At 42.2% G+C, this 18,004-nt stretch overlaps 1 protein-coding gene across 2 annotated transcripts in view; it reads right to left on the reverse strand.

Annotated features, from left to right (window-relative positions):
* Nucleotides 1–400: 400 nt before the first annotated feature.
* Nucleotides 401–18,004, reverse strand: part of ADCY8 (adenylate cyclase 8) — a 915,978-nt gene continuing 898,374 nt past the window's right edge. For both annotated transcript variants that reach the window (XM_069220762.1, XM_069220763.1), the window contains 3 exons: nt 10,728–10,820; nt 3,019–3,133; nt 401–907 (listed from right to left, as the gene is read on the reverse strand). In XM_069220762.1, coding sequence (XP_069076863.1) covers nt 420–907; nt 3,019–3,133; nt 10,728–10,820 — 696 coding nt within the window. In that variant the 3' untranslated portion in view covers nt 401–419. The remainder of the gene's footprint in view (nt 908–3,018; nt 3,134–10,727; nt 10,821–18,004) is intronic.

Below are 18,004 nucleotides of genomic sequence, written 5' to 3' on the forward strand. Positions count from 1 at the left end.
ATATATATACTATTTACTTAAACCACCGAATATAAACAAAATACTAACCTCTGCATTATCACTGGTATTGCACTTTATAGAAGGGGAGGCACTCTGCAGCTGTCTTGGTACCTCAAGATATTTCCTACAGCCCTAACGTACATAAACTACTTCATTTTAAACTAATGCATCCACACCAAAAAACAAAACAAAAACATAATTACCTAAATGTGAACATGAAGATTATGGCCCATCAGAAATACTAATTCTACCGTCTGTGTTCAAGGATCCTTTGCATATTTCAGAGACACTAACAAATATCAGAGTCTGTGCTTACCAAAATAAAAATCATACTAGGTATTTAAAAAAATTATACCCTTTTTATTTTCTTATTTATATATAAAAAGAAATACAAAAAATGGACACAAATAAAATGTTTATTATGGCAACTCAGTTTTGTCGGCCCCCTCGACTTGGGTCACCGGCTCAGATCCAGTTGAAGTCAACAAAGTCCTCCGGTTGTAATGTCCTTTCATGATACCAGAGTTGTTGTTCTCATTCAGAATTTGTTTCTGCTTTTGTCTATTCAGAGATTGCACAAGTCCAAGGACAACAGCAGCTAAGGAGTACTGTCCCGTCAGTTTTCTTGGCTGGAGAATTAAAGGATTTGGCTGTACTCTTCCCAGAAGAAAATATGTCTTAATTTTCCCTTCTTGCTCACTGATGCCTTTGACATAGATCTCTCCACGATACTCAAAGGCAAATCCCCGATCCTTCAGGATGATATATGTATCTTCAGGCACTTGTATTCTGCCACTCACACCTGTGCTGTCCATACGACTTGCTAAATTAACAGTTTTTCCCCAGATATCATACTGGGGCTTCTTAGCACCAATAACGCCAGCAACGACTGATCCATGACTGATACCTGAAAAAAAAGAAAAAATACTTCAATAGGAAGAAAGACTTGGGAAACACGCTTCAAGGATTCACATCTAGAGAAGATTTTGTAGCATAACGTTCATGTAAATATCAAATAAATTAAGGCGTTTGCTTGTTCGAAAGTTGGCCACTTAATTGTGGGTACAAATCAGCGTTGTTAGAAGTCATAGGCTGTAAAGGGAGCTTTTGCTGTGGGATGATGCAAATGTTTTTTTAGCCAAATTTAAGGGGAGATTGGCAGAGGCTCCTCTGGCAATAGGGACATATTTGATGTTTTCAGGTGCAATCGGGCACCTGTCTTGCTAATGAACATATAATGCACGTATAGACAGTGAAGTGGTAGCAGTGGTAAATTAACAAAATGCACTTCCCATAAGTGTTCCAATGTGTAAAGGTGGTAACCTCTTAATTCTGAGGTCCACCTATGGTGCTAAATGGCTGTCTACCCTGCTACCAACAAGTAGAGATATGCATAGAAATATATAATGAATTCAAAGACAATACAACCATAGCACACTATAGATAGATAGACAGGAGTCCAAGAATGTATCCCTTTGATTGATCCCAGTGGTATTCTCAAGTCTTCTGTTTTTCATAAACGTTTTATAAAACATACATAGTCAGTCCATATGTAGTTATCTTATTTTACTCATAGAAAAAGTAGAGATTCAGTTCATATGTTACATAAATATCTTCATTCCAGATGTTTAAACAGGACAGCCAACACATGTTTCGTCAACAAAATGACTTTGTCAAGGCTATGAAAATTTCCAAGAGTAAGAAAAACGAAAGAAAGCACTATTTCCCTCATCTGAATAGTGGACGCGCCCATGTAAATGACAGAACTCCCATTTTTGAATGGATATTGGTACTCTGCCCTAAGTTTAGTATTACATAGTTGTTCATACATTCGCTTCTATAACATGAAACTTCTCTCGTTGTGCAATTCGTTACTGTAAAGAAGCTTCTGGCATCTTATCTTAACTTTCCCGCTTGATCAACATATTTGTTGAGCTAATACCATTACCCCTGTCCGAGCTATCTTTGCTACTAAAACTGGGGTACTGATTGCTAATAAGCACACTGACCTACTATGGGTCATTATGATCAGTCTTAAAATACCTAGAAACACTCAAGCCTGTGCTGCTGCACAGTACGAGATGTGAACAAATGCTGCAGGGGACAGACAAAAATATCCTGGAAAGTAAAATATTAAGTTCTTAAGAAGATAGAAAATGGTACAATTGAAGTTATTTCACTGGGATTTTGAGACATAGAGCCTCATCTACGAGATTCTGGTGCAGCAGAAGAAAACGGCAGGAATGGCGCATTCCTGTACTTTTCACCTGTGCTGGTGCGCAATGTGCTGCCCGCGCCAACGCAGACACCCTTGCACCAAGGTGCAAGGGTGAAGGAAGGGACGTGTTCCTGCACAAAAACAATTAATGGTGGCGGTTTCCTCCTATGTGTACTGCAGAATGCAGCACACATAGAAAGAGCAAATAATGAGGAGTAATACAGTTATTTCTCCTCGTTGAGCCTCTATGGTCTGTGTTCAAGGAACCTTATCTCAGAGACATTACAGAGATCATAGTCTGTGCTTACCAAAATAAAACACATACTAAAAATGCAATGACACCAAAAAACAAAAAAACAAAAACATAATTACACTTCCTTGAGGATATGAAGATTATTGCCCATCCTCCACCGGGAGGATTTTGACGAAGTCCCAGGTGTACGAAATGTTGTAAATCTGGGAATGTGTCAAATGCCATGGTTGTTACATGGAAACACCCAGTTTAATGCCCATGGCATGCATCCCTGTTGCTGGGTGAGGCAACGCAGTGACTTGCACTGCGTTGCCTCATTCCATGTCTACAAGGCCATGAAAAGCTATGCAGGGTGTGTGGCCTTGTAGATATGGTGCTGATCCTGTGGTTTAGGAGGGACTGTATATAAGCCCCAAAATTTCAAAAGAAGGTTCATGCAACTATCACGAATTGTGACTACGAGCCTGCAAAAAGACCACGTTAATCTGTGCAAGGACTGTGACATAATCCACCATGGTTTGTCACTTCTGATGTTTACTGTACTCACCTATCCGCAGTTCGAAGTTGTTGAAGGAATGCTTGTTGATCTCTTGTATACTTTCATTCAGAGCGATTGAAAAGTCCGCCACGGCGCACAGATGTCCCCATTTATCTTCACACTGCTGAAAGGCGAACACAACAGAACACATCAGGTATGGCATGCATTTACCTACTGAGCTGTGTTTTAACCTGAGCGTGGTCACCATTACTTGCTGTTGTAACGCTTTGTTCCAAGAGCTAATTATAAACAGAGTCCCTGCTCTCTCAGTAAATCCCCAGGTCTCCTTGAGGCCTTGCAGTCTGCTGCTAATGGAGTAGCCATGATAAATAGTTTGATGTTGTGCAAAGATGTAGTCAGTGTTTGCCATTTAGAGAGAAAGAAAAGAAGCAAAACCCGGTTTGATCACATGCTTCAAAATGTTTTTCCACACACTGCATTGGCGTCAATTCACCACGATGTCAGGGGTAGTTTTCGACTCGGATGACATCGCAGTACTGACCCATGGTCTCACCTTACCCTGCCAACAGCCTCCTATTCGCTTAGGGGTTATCGGGAGAGCAAGAATTGGAAACCACAGAAAGTAAACATGGCTCTTTAAGCTCTGTTTACTATCTGCTCCTGCTGCAGTCTTCATGATCCCTGTGACGGGGGTGCCAAGGGCAGTGCCAAGGGTCCTAAGTGGGGAGCTCCCTCTTCCGCTTGATCCCCCTAATTGAAATCCAAGTCTGCACCGTTGTAGTATAGTTAACTAGCGACCTGCGCTAAGGCAACTTTTACCATGTGTTATGACACCATTCCAATCTTTCTCAAACTGAAATCCAGTCTGACCCACTAAATAAAGTTTCACAGTTGATTGCAAAGGCTGGTGCATTCTTGAGCAACTGACTACATTAAAAGCAGGAGTAAATGACAAGGCAGACCACGGTTTTGTTGTATCAATCATGATCAACGGATTATAGCGCTACAGCAGCAGAAGATCGTACAACACTCAAGACATGCTAACAATGTTTTATTGCACTGGGCCAATACTGGAGCATATGGAGACAAATTTCTGCAAAACTCCAAATTTACTGAGGCTTGAGGTCAATATTTGCCATGCATCAGGGAACGGTATATATCATGTACCCCTTTAGCACATTGTTATAGATTGGACACCAGGCTAATTCACTCAGCTACATTTAAAGATATAATTTAATCTGTTGGATTACATACCACAGCCAATCCAGTTGGGATACTGAAAGTGAAAATTCAAAGACCTTTCTCTGGCTGATCCTAACCTGCCTGTAATGTCAAGGTGGAGAATGGTGGTCCTGAGTTGTCAGGTGATCCTTCACCCTAACGCAGAGAAATAGGAATTCCTTGACAGACAGGGTGAATGGGGGGATCCTTTCTTGCCCTAATCCATCAAAGAGCAATTGTACTGTACACATCACTAAACCACTGTATATTTGATCATAATCTGGGACAATGGTTTCCAGAGAATGATTAAGCGCTCACCAACATACTGTGGCATTCTTCATCATTAGGTACTCTGTCTAGCACTGTCGGACACCCCAGGGTAGACTGGTGTTACAAGGACATTTATTTGGTATGATGTGCAGTAGAGACGTTGTGTATGGTGTATAAGAATGAGTAGTGTGTCTGGATGGAAAACCTTACAACTGGTAGAGAGTTTATTTGTTCTCTACCACCGACAAGCCTAACAAGCATTGTCAAGCCAATAGTTCTGCTTTGCATTTTGAGTCCTGACTAAACTATTATAGAAAGGCTGCTGTAGTAAAAAATGAAAACTAAGAACGATTGCTCTCTATATTCTATGCATCTTTGAGATAAACAATTTAATGTGTGATGATTGAGAGTAGTTTTGATATTTAAAGTAGTCTCTCATGCATTAAACTATAAAAACTCTATAAAAGTGCCAACAGAATAAGGTAAAAACTTGACAAAGCCAGAGTTCTTTATAAACAAATTGGTGACAATAGGTCAGCAGACAGTTGTGCTGACACACCAGATCTAAAAAAGCCCAGGTCTATGTTTGTTTGTTTTCCAACATTGATGGGGTACAACCAAAGACATTTAGCCCCTTGCCAGTTTCATTCTTGAATGGGCAAGAATGCACCCTTCCTCAAGGGAGTTTATGGTGTATCAGAAAGTGCACAAGGAGGTCAAGTAGTGCACTAAATAAAACTATGGTCCTGATTTATACTTTTTGATGCAAACCTGCGTTAGCGCTGGTTTGCATCAAAAAGTTTACCACCAGCTAGCGCCATTCCTGGGAGCCAGCCGGGCGTCATATTTAAGGAATGACGCTAGCCGACGCTAAGGCCCGGTAAGTGTCAAAATAAAAGATGCTAACCGGGAGGGGGAGGCATAAGGGAAACAGGAGGTTGTGCATCGAAGAATGGTGCTAATCAGGTTAGAGTCAGAAAAAATTACGCTAACCTGACTAGCATCATTTTTCGACGCACAACCCCCATGGACATGACTCCTGTCTTAGTAAAGACAGGAGTCATGCCCCCGTGCCCACTGGCCATGCCCAGGTCCCCTGGGCATGGCCAATGGGCACAGTACCATGTATATGGCACTGTAAAACATTTTTTTTAACTTACCTGGATTTACCTTGGATGGGTCCCCCCCCCATCCTTAGGTGTCCTCTAGGTGTGGGTGGGGGTGGCTGGGGGTGTCCCTGGGGACAGGGAAGGGCACCTGTGGACTGCTTCCATGGGCTCTGACCATGGAAATGAGCCCACAGGTCCCCTAACGCCTGCCCTGACCCAGACATTAAATAATGGTGCTAAACAGGCTTAGCAACATTATTTAAGGCCCTCCTCCTCCCGTGTGTGATTTTTGCATGGGAGGATAAATAAGGCGCAATGGCCTTAGAGTAAGTTTTTGCCTGGGAACGCCTACATTGCATCTCATTGACGCAAGGTAGGTTTTAAATGTAAAAAAATGACGTTAACTCCAATATTTTTACGCTAATTGGGTCTAGCGCCAAAATATAAATATGGAGTTAAGTTTGTGCCGGATTTGCATCTCAAAAATGTACGCAAATCTGGCCCAAACAGAGTATAAATATGCCCCTATGTTTAGTGGTGAAGGACATATAAATATAGAATAATGCCTCACAGTAGGGCTCAACTGTCTTACACCTATGTCCCTCTGCCTCTTGATGCATCTGAAGACTCTCCACTCTAAGTAATTTACACTTTTCATCAGCAGCTGGGGCTTTGAAACCTCAGTTTTTCCAGGCTAAATGGACTTTAGAGAGAAGTGGAGGTGGTGGTTTGATAACCTATCAAATAATTCACTGCCATGTTTTTTTTTGCTTTTGTATGGCATTGTCTTCATCACAAAAATATTGTCCAGATTTCTTTTTAGTGCCATATCTCATCAAATCATCGTGATAAACATTATTTTGCATTGCACTTCTGAACATCCATAGTAGCAACCTCTAGACATGCTTTGTGTCCCCAGTAATATTCTTACCCTGAATGTAAGATGAAACATTGGCTAAGCAACAGTGGTTCCTTATCTACATTACCAGTAAGTAACTAATAGTTCCGTCAGGCCATAATTAGTGCCTCTCAGGGGCGGCTCCTTCACAATGGTGAAGGAGCATCACCCCCCCCGGCTAAGCCAGGAGCTGAAAGATAAAACAATATTTGTTTATCATTTTATCTTTCAGCTGATGGTTCAGCCAGCAGTGCAGGGAGGGGCAGGGCTGGGCCACGAGAAGTGGGTCAGGAGGAGGAGAGAGTGCACCTAAGTGCGCATGTGTGCTTGCCCGTCCGTCTCAGGCCGGCCAAACACACATTCACACTTAGGTTTCTCCAGCACTGGGTTTTGTGTGAGCGGCAATCCAAGTTGCTCAGACCAATCTTGATGCTGCTTTCATGCTAGCATTAGCATGAAAGCAGAACCAGGATTGCTGGGGAGCCTGTGCTGGTATCCCAGTGAATTCTGGGACACCAGAAGAGGATCATGGCAGCAGGAGCCGGCAGCGACTACTGCAGTAGGTAATTTTTTGAAATTATTATTTTTTATAACCACCAATCCCTCCCTACCCCCTCCTCTTGAGATTTGCGGTGACTGCCGCTGGTGCCTCCAAACAAATGCAAAAAATGCAGCTTTATGCTCCTCTCTAACTACCATGGCTAGACCCATCCCACATGGGCAAAAAAGTCAAAATGTGGCCATTGTTAGACTCACACAAGCTCACTTCAAAGTGGATGTGTGCCCTTCTCCCTGTAACCTCCTTCACTTTCAACAGATTGAGCTGCACCTTTCGATTTCATACTGACCACGTCTCCTGTCCCAGTGTATGCTTCTTTGCCCCAGTACCTGTGTTTCTCTACCCCTGGTGTACATGTTTTTCTGACCAACTATGTATTTCTTCCTGCTGTGCTGCCCATGTGTTTTTGTCCAGCGTCCATCTCCCTGCATCACACTCCCTGTTTCTCGCTATTGCAGTATCTATGTTTCCCTGTACTACAGTCCGTGTTTCTCTGCCACAGTATAGATATTTGTGTCTAATTCCCCTTCCCTTATACATATTTTTCTCCTCCTTTCCATTTCCTCTTCTCTTTGTCAGTTTTTTACATGATCTTGTAAAAGTACGTGAACAGCACCAGTGGCCTACAGTGTGAACAAGATGGTACACCCATGAGTGCATGTGTTGGTGCCAATGCAAGCGATGGTGTAGGTGTTGGTTTAAGCGTAGATGTAAATTGCAGTGTGTGTGGCTCCCTGTACGGTTGCCAGTTGATGTACGAGGGACTGTGGTTCAAGTTTAGTAACTGTGGGTGCCGGTTCTGGCACAAGTGGTTACAGGTTTTGAGCATGGATACTAGTTTGTGTAGTTTCAGGTAGTCTTCAATCACCTTGCTAGATAACTGCTTGGTAATTTTTAGGTATGAATTTCTGTCCTACTGCTGCATTAAAGTAATTTGTGTATTTTCATCATAGCCAGGTACTGAGATGACCAAAATGTAATCATGGCTGAGAAAGGCATAAAACAGAAATTCAAGGGCATGAAGGCAAGGACAATCTGCATTTTGTTGCAAATTATAACTTGTGTTCCACTTGACTGCGAACCTGAGTAATCATATAAGACATTCAATGGTGTTCTGTATAAAGCAGAGTGTGATTTGGTGGTTTCCAGTTAGCATCTGTAGATTAGGATGCACCGGTATACAGAAGCAGTTTTGTTTTGTGAAAAAGTATGTCAATTTGGTAGGCAGGGAATATAGTTTCAATGTTTTATTCTAGGAATGGGAGGTTTGTGATTGGGTCATAGTTGCTCACATTGATATGGTCCAAAGAGGATTGTAGATTAGGTGGATTCTTGAAATATCAAGGCAGTAGTAAAGTCATATTAGTAGAGAGTATACTGTTAAAAATGCAGCAATCAACAATGCATTCATGCACTGGTCATCATTGGGTAACAATACATCAGTCAACAATCGTCAATGGAGTTTGACCACTAGCTGGTAAAGAGTCAGAGCAGTTTAGGTTGATGGTTTGTGTCATGGAAGAGAAAACATGGGGATGTTAAGTGGTTATGTAATAAGGACATGGGCATATCTGGTAGACCTGAGTAGGACATGATAAGATATTGCGGTTGATAAATTAGTATATTTTCTGACTTTCTAATTTCGTAGTACATTGTTGCAGATAGATTTATTGCTCTGTAGATCTCAAAGAAGACAAGGGATATCAATTTGGGAATAGTTACAGTGTTATCTTGATTTGACAGGCGCTGCTTGTTGTAATGTTTTTGAAATCTTGTGCCCACATTTTTGCAGTCTCACTTGTCTTGAGTATTTTACAGAATTTAGTGAAATCCCATTACTATGTAACTGAGTTTCTGTGGCCATGTAAACTAGTAGCCTCCTACAAGGAACTTTCAGAGTAGTTTTCACTTTCCAAAATTGCAGTTTTGGATTAGTTTAGAGGTCTGAATCTCTAATTAGTGGTGCTAAACTTTGCAGGCCTCACGCAGACTAAATGCAAGCATTGTATTACATGCAGTATTACTTGAATCGACACTGACATATGGACATTTTTTGCCATCTCTACTTGTGCTACTCAAAGGGCCTGATTACCACCTTGGTGGATGAGATACTCGATTGCAAACATGATAAATATCCTGCCCACCGTTTTACAAGTTAATGGAACTTGTAATATGGCGGATAGGATATCCGTCATGTTTGTGACGAGTATCCCATCTGCCAAGGTCGTAATCAGGCCCTAAGTTTCTCATGGTTGCTCTTTTTTTACAGTTTCCACTTTCTTCTTCTCTCCATCTGTTCTTGGTCACCTTTCCTGCATCTAGTCTTTCCGGTCACATCCTGTCCATCCCACCCTCAATCATTTTCTCTCCAAAGCCAAACAGTTCTCCATTTCGTCTATGTATTCACTTTTTAATGCATTTCCTAAGCTTACCATACAAATCTAGTATATTTTACTGTTACTATTTGCTTGTTCTTCTTTAACTTAATTTGTTCCCTCTATCTAAGGGAAATAAATTCTAGTCCTATTTTTTTAGTTCTGGCCACTGTTGCCGGCTAGTGGCCTTCTGTTGTTTTACTGAGTGAAATGTAAACCTGTGATAACATGTATAGGAGTAGTCCCTTGTGGTGGTTGAGTTTAAATGCCACTCAGCAGTGCAGGAAGAGCTGTTATACACTTGCCCCCATTGGTCCATATCTCCTCATTCTCTACCTATACACTGTGCAACTCAAACACAATTCTAATTGTGATGGAAATTGTTTAGGACTTTCTCCATTGGGCCATGGTTGAAATAGCCCCATGGTCATAATGGATTTTTCTAGTTGCAGATGCCAGGGAAGGCCTTTAATGACCAGAATGATTCCTCTGCCTCACAGATGATACCCTTTTGATATGCTGAAACGTGCTCCCACCCCTATATTTTGTCCTTTTCTCTACTGTGATTAGCAGGGAGAAAGACATGTTATTGAAGCTGCAGTCCAGGCTTTTCAATGTCCTTTCTGGAAAAAGTGGCCACTGACTAGCTTTTGAAAACGTTCCTGTTTATCTGAGAAAACATCAAGAATTGTCTCTGCGCAGACTGGTAAGTGATGTTTTTTCAAACTGAGCACTAGCGGACCTCATAGCATGGAAGCAAACAATTAACACAGTGATTGGGCCTGTTACTACCATGACTTATCTATGGAGATCACTTTTTCAACCAGGCTTTTTTCAGTCACCAGATACAATATACTGCTGTTTTAGAAAAACTAATTGCTTTAATCCATGAAGCGAAAATAGAAAAAAAGCAACAAAGCATAAGTACACTTTCAAATATTAAAACAATAGTCCTGAAAATGTATTATTTCTCCTGTAAATTAGGAAAAGAGAAAGTGTCAGGTAGCAAAATGATTGGTTGGGTTCAAGGGAGATGAGCGTATGGAATAAGCTCTATGTACCTTACAACGAGGTGTTTTGTAAGCTCCGTCTGACTCCAAGAACTGAAATTGAGAGAAGATATGACAACAGCGTAGTTTCTCAGTTACCACAAATATTGACTGCATGATTTGCCTTTATGAAAGGATACCATTCTTTGCCTTCGAAAGTAAAAATTGACCACAAGTAAGGAGCTGCCACCCCTAGAGCCATTTCATGACCTACAGAAACATCAACATGAGGTACTGGTGAGATTTGGGTAATCAGAGACATTCAATGTTTCCTACCTGCTTTTCTGGGGAAAGTCCTGAAACCGTCATGTATGTGCTTCCAATGGTCTTAATTTTTTCAATATCCTGAAACCTTTCTTCACCTAGTAACTGAAATGAAGAAACACAGTTTTACTTACTTACCAATATATCTAAAATTGTTTTCTCTTCACTGCCATACAATGTGCTACATACTAAGCCTGATTCACAAAGAAAGTCAGAAAATTTGAGCTGAAGACATCCACATCTGCTTGGACATCATTTTCCAACTTTCTTTTTTTCCAACCAAAGTTCTGGGAAGGTTATGTACCTTAGCCTGGAGCACAAAGTAGATGACAAAGTCTGAAATGATTCAAATCTAAAATCGCTAGTCATAGAGTTCATAACGATTTTTCATTTTATTCACATGGAAAACATGTATACAAGTGGTACAATGTCCATCATTAACATTCCAGAGTAATATTTTTGTCCCTGTGTGTTCTGAACATGGTTAATGCAATGTACAAACAGCCAACATGTGTTTCATCTTAAGTAAGACTTCTTCAGGATTTAGACAAAATACCGAAACATGTCTATCAGTGATCATCACAAAAGGCATTGAAAGCATAAACAGACTATTCTTAATAACCAAATAACTGATAACTATAATTAAGCCACACCAAGATAATAAGTAGTGGTAATGTCTTTCATGATGTATAAAATAGATAATGCTGTCCAGAATAATATTGCCAGAAAAGACCCCCTCATAAGGGATGGGTATCCCCAATGTCCGGATCAACAAACCAAGAGTATGGCACAATGTTGTGTAATTAGCTAAAAAAGGAAAACTACATCTGGGAAGGGCATGTGACATTCCAAGTGGGATCTTATTCCTTTTATGCTGAGCTCTTCACTGTGGAGAACCCCGTGTGGGGACATTAGGAAACCCTGCACAAATGCACATTTTCTTTTCTCCACAGTGAAAATATTTTTCCCAGAGAAATCCTTTCATCGATGCCTGACATCATCTATTGTGTTTCATTCCCCTTCTCACCCTGCGAAGGGTTTTACGTCAGGCCCTTGACTGGAGGAAAACCCTCACCATTTACAGGGTGGAAAGGGGAATGTGAGGAGTTTGTGAATAACTACAAAAGTATGCTTATTTACATTCACTAACTTCTAGGGCTAACCCTGCCTTGGAATATCAAACCTGTCCTCCAGCCCCTCTGAGTTGGATTAAGGGGTACAGAGATCTTTACACTTGTGGCAGAGATGTCTGTACACGTAAGTGACTTACACCTGAATGGAATCCTTTTTGTGAATTTCTGGCAGGCAAAAACAAGGTAAAATTACAACCACGTTTAGTTTTGTGAATAGGGTTTATTATATTTCTATATTTCCAGAATCACTGTAGCTTTGCTCTAGATAATTTCGCTTTATTTGCATTAAAACTACAACTCAGACATGTTTGGATTAAATTAATAACTCTGTTATGCAAAGGACATTGTAAATTCATATGCACAACTAAGTTGTGGAGAGGCTGCTTCAAACTCTAGCCAGCAGCTTGCGTCTGCCTCATTGAAAGCCACCAGCCTCATTGAAAGCCACCTACGAGATAGTAAACCTCCTGACAAAGCACATCCACCAAGCAGCTCATCTTCCCTGCCGGAAGGCCCAACTGGGCTATGATGAGCTGCCAACTCGTGGTTGCAAAAGGCATATCTTCAGGCCAGGAGATCCTAGGCATTCACCCACTCAGTCTTGGTAAATATGCACAGCAGGTAGAGTAGGCAAATCTCCAAATTTTCATGGCTTTTGCTTGAGAGCTATTCAGGCAAATGTGGTTTTCACCAAGTTCACATTATATCGAAATAATATTATCTAAGAAAGGCAGACTATTAATGAGTGAATATGTGCTGCAATGTCAATGCGATAAAATGAAATGATTTGCCTAGAGGACAGATTAAACCTAGAAATGTAATGCTCCAATAATGCGTGGGTCATTATTGCATATCACAACACAAACCCAATAACTGGAGTTTGAATGATATTGGTAATGTGGAAAGTAGCTGGTCTTTCTAATAGAGTTTGAGAACTTTAGATATTTGGGAACAATTCACTAAGCATCTAGCACAACAATAATTTAAGGTTGAGTACAAAACTAATTCAGCATGACTGTAGCAATAAGAACAATAACTAGAAAGGGACTTGAGAGATGTGTCTTCGGGAATAGCGTGAGACCAGTTAAAGGCCTCTACCTAAGGTTCAAGCACATGGTCCTGCTGCTCAAGGCATAAGTCTAAAGAACAAACCTATTCCCTCCAACACTATAATCTAGAGTAAAATACACTGATGCTGTCTTTACAGCAAAAACTGTGCCACACAGAAAGCCAGATTTTGAACGCTGAGGCGCAGGTCCATCGAACGTCCCATGAATTACCATTTTATTTACAATGCAGAAGGCAAATATGAGAGGGAGAAAAGAAGGAAGCAGTAGCTACCCTAGTGTCTTACCAGAGGTTGCTGCTCTGCTGCTGACGGTGGCACAAGAGGTACGGGATCAGCGGGCGTAGCTTACTCAGTGAGTTTCGGGGAGTGTGAATCTCAAAATCCTCTACTAAAAAAGCAGAGGGTGCAGGGTGAATGTTTGAGGTGACCAAGGTTCAGTATGGACCATTCCCATGGGGAGAATGGTCAGTAATGATTTGCATTAGGTGGTTCTCTGGGATAATTTAGAGTTTGGCGGAGAGGGACTCTATTGCAACGGTAGTGGAGTACCATGTCCACCAAATTCAAGGTTCACCCACCTGATTTTGAGTTGGACGGACCACATGCTTTACGCAGATAGTGTAGAATGTACTGCACCATTGTAAAATGTCCTCCGGCGGAGTAACCACCATCAGAGGTAACCCGTTCAACCATCTGCCCTATTTAGAGTGGAGGGTCAGATGGCTTTTCTTTAGTGTTCATCACAAGGATGGTGGTGAGGGACATTAAAAAGAAACAAAAATGACCCCTGCTCCAAGGTTTAGGAGTTTGTTTTTGAAAAATAAAAACTTTGGAGCCATCCATCAAACATTTCCTACATTAACTAGAACTGCCATGACAACAGTTTTCCTGCCAATGTTTAGCAATGTCTGTGGAGCTGGTGACAGCCCTAAATTTGGTGGGTGGAAAAATGTAGGGTGGCAGATGTAAAGTCCTGTGCCACCCTGTCTACCCTTACTCCATTTGCCAAACTTCAAATCAGGCTCTCTGTCGAGAGTGGCAGAGTGAGTAAAAAACGATGGTTTAGAATGCTACCTCGAGTTATTGATAGTGGTTAGATTATTTGCAAGCATTCGTCCCATCACCTTTTGAGTGTCTGAATGTGAGGAGTATGTCTGGGATCTGAGACTGCCACAGCTTTTGACAAAGTAATTTAAATTGAATAATAGTGCATTTGCATCCGTTCTAAGAGTACTTCTATGGGTGAAGATTTGCTACTCTTTTCATTCACTGCTCACTATACATATATATATATACTTTCTGGTCCAAAAAAATTAACAATAGAAAACTACTTAGTGAAAACAGGATTAAGAGAAAAAAACAACACAGACATAGCAGACCCAGCTCAGGATCCCTAGAAACAACTACCAAGCTAGGAATGTATTTAATAGGGGGGGAGGTATTCACGCCCCATAGTCCACCCTAAAGCTATGCCCCTGGGGATCTGGGAATAAAATGAATAGAAAAAGGATTAGCATCACCAGAGTCACAGAGGAACACTGGTAGTGGTGCCATTTTAATCAAATGGGCAGCAATACTGTGTTGTCCCTACAACAATGTCAGGCAGCAGTGCCCGATCTATTGCTTCATGCTTATGAATGTGACATGATGGCCTTTTATTTATGGAACACTCCTCACCGCTGAGGTACTCTTGCCAAAGGATTCTTACAGTCTAAAACGGTTTCATTGCTATTACCTTTGACTGAAGTCCATGTGGTAAATGTACTTTAATTAAAGAACGGCAATACACATTAAATAATCCCAAATCTCTCTCTTTTAGTTTCAAGAGAATGGTAACTACGCCACTAGTATACCAAAAAAACTCCAGCTTAACCTGTATTTCTTCAATTACACTCAATTAGAAAAAATGGAAGTTAAACCCATGCTAATTAATTTACCAAAACATAATGATTTACCAATGACATATGATACTTTCATTTTGTTACAAAAACATGTAAATTAATTTCTCAATACATAATGAACAGTACTTAATAGACGGTACACATTATCATTATAAAGTTAATTAGTCACAAACCCCAAACATATTTGAAACCTCACATAGATATCATTCAGACAACCTCAAGGACACTCTAGACACTCACCAACATATCCCCAACCCTCCTTTCTTACTCCACAGCAGAAATATTATCATTTATCTCTCCACAGTTGTTAGGTCATGGTCTGGGGACTTCTAGACACCGTCAACGCATGTTTCGACGTTCAAGTTTGCATTATACCACCTTCTACAGGACATGCAATGTTAAGAAAATGTCTTCATTTTTTCCAGATGTGGGGTTTATGCACTCATTCAGGAAATGTTCAGCATACTTATTCTCTGACAGGAGGAGATTGTTCTAATTTTGTTTATATTGCCTAGGAAATTAATTGATCTTGTTTTGGCTTTTATAATCCTTACATTGTGTGACTGATGAACTCTTACTTCTAGATTGTTCACATATCTTGAACAGATAGTTTGTCCTGAAAATATGTTCTCTTATTTATTTCTGCCTTGTCCCTTTCGCCAGTAATCATCTTCTCAAGAAGTCAGTATACAAGGCTGGTATTTATTAAAAGAATGTCTAGATCTAATGGAGGTTATTATAGAGAGCAGAAAGCTGATACGTATTTGGGGCATTTACAGCACTGACCCATCTCCTAAGTGCAGTGAGAACTGTGCATAGAAAGAAGCAGCAAAGCATTTAGGCGCTGAGTGTTGTGAAGTAAGTCAACAATTGGTGCATCTTTACTGTTAGAAATGAGGATTCTGGTTGGCTAGGGTATGCACCTAAGCCAGGCAGAACCCACCCACTCTAGTCGGGGCAAGGGAGTTACACGTCCAAGATAACCCCTGCTCACCCGCTTGATAGCTTGGCACGAGCAGTTAGGCCTAACCCGGAGGCAATGTGTAAAGCGTTTGCACAACACACACAACACATGTGACACACTATCCCCACCACAAAGGAAACACAACACCAAGTTATATAAAAATATACTTTATTGTACACAATACAATTATTAGACCAAACATCACATATCAGTAGTATCCTGCTACCTTAGCCATTGTCAGAACGTTAAACATTAGTTACTCTGCAAACTAGCAGTAGTCCAATATAACACACAGGTTACCCAGTATTCTGCAACATAAGCAGTAGTCAGGAAACACATCATTACACCCAAGCACTTGTCATAAGAATATCATAAACGCCCATACTAGGAACATTAGAAAACACATGGCAAGTTATAAAGACATATCAGCATGGTATGCCCATAAAAGGAACATTTGCATATGCATATGAAAACAAGATAAAACAGGTAGGCAACACATAAGTCACTAAAGTCTCTAAGAAGAACTTAGGCCATATATATTGTTCCATAGGATTACCTGCTTGTCTGATGAGGCACCTCCAGTGCCAAGGAATGGAGATGGGGCCCCCGGCGCTCCTCTATGCAACGTGGCGGCTCCCCTTTACACTCTGGGATAGAGGGGGCCGGCACGCACCCCTTCTGTATTCCTGACGGAACCCTCCTGGGGCCCGCGATTGCTGAGGGCTCCCCGGGCCTCCACCAGCCCTCACGAGGGGGGGCCGAGGTCAGCCAATTCTTCTGTGAAGGATGGGGGCACCACACACCCCCTCTGCTTTCAGGATGGGCCCCTACCTGGGGCTCGTGATTCCTGGGGGCCCCCCAGGCCTCCACCGGCCCTTACGAGGGGGGCCAAAATCAGGGAAATGCTTTTAGAATTCAGAAGCGATCACGCTCCTCACGCAGAGTGCAGGGGAGGGGGATTCTCCCTCACCTCCCGTGCCCTGCTCCTAGAGCGGCCCTGGGACCCAAAGGGTGACCTCCGATGAGGTCTTCCTTCCTCCTAGGGCTGCCGGAAGGCACTCGCCCGCACCCGGTCTGGTGAGCGAGTGTTGGCGGTGTTTGGGCCCAAGTAAGGGCCTCCTGGTGCCCCAGGGGTGGTCCTCGGAGCGATCCTTACCCCGGGGGCACCGCTGGGAGTACGCTTGCTCCATGTTACTTCTCTTGTATTTTCCTCGTGCCCCGGGGGCACCGAGAGCAGCGTGTCTCCGACGCGCTTGGTCAATTAAGGAGCCCGGGTTGCGGCGGTGAAACAGGGCACAACAATGTGCTGTTCAAAGTGCTAGGGCATCACATTAAGATTGGGTCACGGCGGTGAATTCCAGCAACAAGCGTTTTCAAAGCGCTTGCTTCGAAGGAGAAGTGAGGCAATCCTCAGTAAGCGCATTCCAAAGCACTAGAGCAAAATAAAGCACTCCTCGTGCTGTAGGTGGATACAGGGGTCAGGGGCTACAGCACCCTGCCCCTGGGGGACTAAATCAAAAGAGCACAGTGTGGCAGAGCCCAGCAGCAGGCCAGCACAAGGTAAATGCAGACAAGTGGCAGTTCCTTTTAGGTGACCTGGCAGGTCACAGGTCAGCACAGCAGCAGCAGTCCATGGCGGTTCCTGGTGGTGAGTCCCTCCAGCAGCATTGTGTCCAGTTCCAAAATGTCTCCAAATTGTGGGGAAAATTCCCCTGTACTTATACTCAGTCTTTACAGTGTTTTACAATGGTGGGGAGAGGAGGTTCCAACCAGTTACACCTGGTTCTGGGAGTGCCCCCTCTCTCCTCCAGCACAGGCTCCAAACATCAGTGGGGGCTAAACGACCCTACTGTGTGAGGCCAGGGCACAGCCTTTACAAATATAGGTGTGCCCCGCCTCTCCCTTCTCTCAGCCAAGGAAGACTATTCCGTATGTAGATACACCTCTGTGACACCTCCACCTCCCTGTGTACAGGCTGTCTGAAAAGTATGCACAAAGCCCCAACTGTCACTCTGCCCAGACGTGGATTGGAGTAAAGCTGCAAAACACCAGAGTCATAAGCACAGAGAAATGCACACTTTCTAGAAGTGGCATTTCTGTAACAGTAATAAAAAATACACCTACACCAGTATGCAGCACTTATTATCACCATAACAACCATACCAAACATGCCTATGCTACTCCTCATAAATCAGACAATACCCCTTACACATAAGGTAGGG

The sequence above is a fragment of the Pleurodeles waltl genome, chromosome 2_2, assembly GCF_031143425.1.
Source record: "Pleurodeles waltl isolate 20211129_DDA chromosome 2_2, aPleWal1.hap1.20221129, whole genome shotgun sequence".
Taxonomy (NCBI): Eukaryota; Metazoa; Chordata; class Amphibia; order Caudata; family Salamandridae; genus Pleurodeles; species Pleurodeles waltl.